The following is a 3,421-nucleotide window of genomic DNA, read 5'->3' on the forward strand; positions in this document are numbered from 1 at the left end:
CTCATGTTGTGGCCTCCACCAGGGCCTCTCAGCCATTGCTGCAGGAGGGAACCTACCCTGAACTGCCTGCGAGGAAGCCCTCAAAACTATCAACTCTGGAAAACACACAGACCTGACAGGAGCTATGAGGTGGGTTTCCAGGATGAGAAAAACTCAACCTGAACTGCAGAGGTAGAATGTGCCCATGGCACTTGGAGACTGCTCAGGGCAAATGACATGAAGGTTATTTACTAGAGCTTCCCTCAGGATTGTAACACCTCCTCCGGCCTGTCTGTGAAGTTGTGCAATCTTGAGTCCCTATAAATTCCACCGTGCACCAGCCTCTGCAAGCCTATGCTGGCTCGGCTTCTGAGGGAGCAGCGCTTTCTTTCCCAGATCTGGGCCAAGCCAGCTGGGGACCATGAGGACTCACTGCCTTCTGCTGATGGTGTTCTGCTTCCTTGACTTCCACATTGCCCCAGGTAAGCCTCAGGATCTGCTGAGTCACAAAGCCCCTCGGAGTGGATCCTGCATTGCCTCCATGTCTGGAGGGTTCTGCAGCAGGAGAGCATCCTCTGACTCAGTGGCCTGCAACCAGGAACATGCAGAATTGCCCAGCGGAATCCTCGGCAGTCACAGGCTGGTCAGCAGCAGGGCTCACAATGTCAGGCCCCCTTATTTGTCCTGGGCACCAAAACACACATGATGCAAGGGATTGCACCTGTCTGCAGGGAGGCTCCTCACTCTGAGAAGTCTGTTTCCCAGAGGCACTGTCCTGCTCCCAGGTGACCGGCTGGTCCCTCCTGCTGACCTGCTGCAGGCACAGAGCCACCAGCCCTCCCACAGCACCAGCTCAGCCAGGATCTGGGATTCGGCTATGTGTGGGTCTCAGAGAGCCACAGGCACTTTCCCTCTTCCTGGGAAATCCAGGCTCCTTCCCCAGGCAGGGTCCCGCGGTTCAAGGGAGGCTGATTCAGGTCCCTAGATGCCAGCTTCTCTGGGACAAAGCAGCAGTGTTCTCGATGTGAGAGAAGGTGGCCCCTGCACAGGGCACCCAGGACACATTTCCATCCCTGCTCTGTCACTCACAGTGATCCGGAGCAAGTCACATGTCTCTGAGCCTGTTTCCTCATCTGCAACAGGACAGAGCTGTGGTCAAAGCCTGACCTGGGAAACTGTCTGAAGACCCTGCTGTGCTTTGCTCTGGATATCACAGCACTCCTCAGATTTGTCTCATTGAGTCCGCATAGGCCTCCCTTTCCCATCTGAAAACTGGAGACAAACGCAGTCTAAATGAAGAGGTTTTATGCCGTCAGCTGTGACTCACTATAAAAGGAGAGAAATCCATTGCCTGAGCTGCAATGTGAGTTTTCACAGGCTGCTGTCTGCGCTCTGATGACACAGGGCCCTGTCTGCGCCTCCTGTCAGTAAGGGGCTCTCGGCTCATCTTCTAGAAAGAGCAAGAACAGAGCCACCCAGGGAAAGGCCAGGGGGCTCTGAGCAGCGGGGACCCACCAGAGCATGGCCTCTAAGGAGGTGCTGCTGCCCTGAAATCGTCCCTTGGCCCACAGGGAGGACACTGGGGCACGAGTGTTTCTTCTGGGACCTTGAGTGCTGGGCTGGGCCTTCTTCCCAGAGGAGAAAGAGCAGACTCCCCGCATGCCCTCCGTGTAAAGCCTGCAGGCTCCCCTCCGTGTGCTGGGGTTCCTGCAGGGAGCTCAGCAGTGCTCTCTGCACTTTGTAAACTAGGGTTTGGGTTTCCACAGTTGCTTTTTTATTTCTGGTAGAGCGGACACTGAAACCTCTATACATTTGTGGCATGCAGCGTCCTCCCTCCATCCTCACTCACCTCCTGTCTATGTCCTCGTCCCTTCTTACAAGCACACCACGCAGACTGGGTTAGAGCCCTGCTAATGACCTCATCTGACCTTAATTATTCTTTTCAATGTTCTCTCTTCAAATAAAATTATCCTTTTAAATGCCCAGTCGCAATCAGGACCGAGGGATGGAGGTCGACATAGTAATTTTGATGGGACACAAATCAGCCTATAACTGTCACCTGGAGGTTGGGAAAACCATGGCTTGATGGTCATTCACCAAGAATATCACAGAGCATCTTTGTTCCCTCTGCAATAGAGTAGAGAACTAGACTAGGAAACCTCAGGAATTTCTGTGATTCTGGGCGAAAGGCAGAGTGAATTCCAGCTGACAAAAGCTACAAAGCCTTTCCGGAACAGCTATAGCCTCACCCTGACAGGAAAGGATCAGACTTTCCAGCAGAATAGCGGTGTGGATGGCGGGAGAGGGGCACTCAGGTCAGAGGGACCCTGTGACAAGAGGCACTGGGGCAGCCAGTGCAGGATGTGCTCTGCAAAGAAAGCACTTCGGCGTTGGGAGAATAGAGGACACAGTTGGGAGGAAGGTGCCATGAGGTCAAAACTCCTTAACATCTCTGGGCAGAAGAAACCCCACTCAGAGCAGCGCTGTTCCTCCCTGGGACTGAGCTCCTCACAAGCTAATGTCATTTGGAGGCCAAAAGGTCGATTCTATGCGAATACTTTGAAAGAGAGAAACCCCGTCTGTCCCAACAGTTGTCCGCCTGCCTCTCCCAAACCTCGTCCCCAGAAACCAAGAGTCTGAGCTGTGCTGTTCCCTCCCGCAGGTGCTGGCCTCCTAGCGGGCTTCAACGCCAGAGCTGATCTAGGAGGCATCCCTGACACCGACAAGTGCATCAATGATGGAGGAAGTTGTGTCTACTACAACTGCCCCATCTATTCCAAGATCATTGGCTCCTGTTACGATGGGGAAGCCAAGTGCTGCGTCTGAGCCTAGAGTGATTTGGAGGGAAAATGCGGAAGCCTAGTGAAGGATTTTTAATCATTGTTTTAATAAAGATTTTTGGAAGCAATCACCTTCAGGCCAAACTAAGTATTGTGTCTCAGTTTGGAAGAGGTTAAGAAAGTGTGAGGCGGAAGTGTGGGCTTAGAATGAGACACGGGCCAGTCCACAAAGCCTGCCTGGGCCAGAGGAGCAGTGGTCACGGCTCAAGAGAAATCACACGTGTGGGTGACACAGAGGGTCCCTGTGAGATCGAGGGTACAGGCCAAGGCCAACAGAGACAGCTGCTTGGGTTACTTTTCCTTACCCGTGAGAATTTCATTTGTAACTATTAAAATTATCTCAAAGCATGGCCATGTCTCTCTTTGGGTCCTGCCTTACTGTTACGCTTGCAGACACCCTGGGTGGGAACAGCCGGTCACCTCTCTTTTTCCAGGAAGCCTCTTTAATACCCACAATAGTACACATGACGCTGTGGTCTGCTTAATCTGAACCAGAGACTTCACCTTCTTCTTCTGTCAGTTATATACACAGATGAAAAACACTCCTGATAAAGGCATTTGTTTTCAGCCAAAGCTGGAGTTCTTCCTCCTCACTAAGCTTC

At 52.5% G+C, this 3,421-nt stretch overlaps 1 protein-coding gene across 1 annotated transcript; it reads left to right on the plus strand.

Moving 5' to 3' along the window:
- Positions 1 to 390: 390 nt before the first annotated feature.
- Positions 391 to 2,874, plus strand: LOC106148575 (beta-defensin 1-like). Its single transcript, XM_013514594.1, has 2 exons — positions 391 to 461; positions 2,642 to 2,874. The coding sequence occupies exons 1-2, from the start codon at positions 401 to 403 to the stop codon at positions 2,803 to 2,805; spliced, it is 225 nt and encodes a 74-aa protein (XP_013370048.1). The 5' UTR covers positions 391 to 400; the 3' UTR covers positions 2,806 to 2,874.
- Positions 2,875 to 3,421: the final 547 nt, after the last annotated feature.

The sequence above is a fragment of the Chinchilla lanigera genome, unplaced genomic scaffold (genome assembly GCF_000276665.1).
Source record: "Chinchilla lanigera isolate Chin_1 unplaced genomic scaffold, ChiLan1.0 scaffold00002, whole genome shotgun sequence".
Classification (NCBI taxonomy): domain Eukaryota; kingdom Metazoa; phylum Chordata; class Mammalia; order Rodentia; family Chinchillidae; genus Chinchilla; species Chinchilla lanigera.

What these genes read in the sequence shown, in the direction of transcription:
- LOC106148575 (XM_013514594.1), top strand. Translation starts at nt 401, where the DNA reads ATGAGGACTCACTGCCTTCTGCTGATGGTGTTCTGCTTCCTTGACTTC. An exon ending in TGACTTCCACATTGCCCCAG is followed by an intron (nt 462 to 2,641) that starts GTAAGCCTCAGG and finishes TCCCTCCCGCAG; the next exon opens with GTGCTGGCCTCCTAGCGGGC.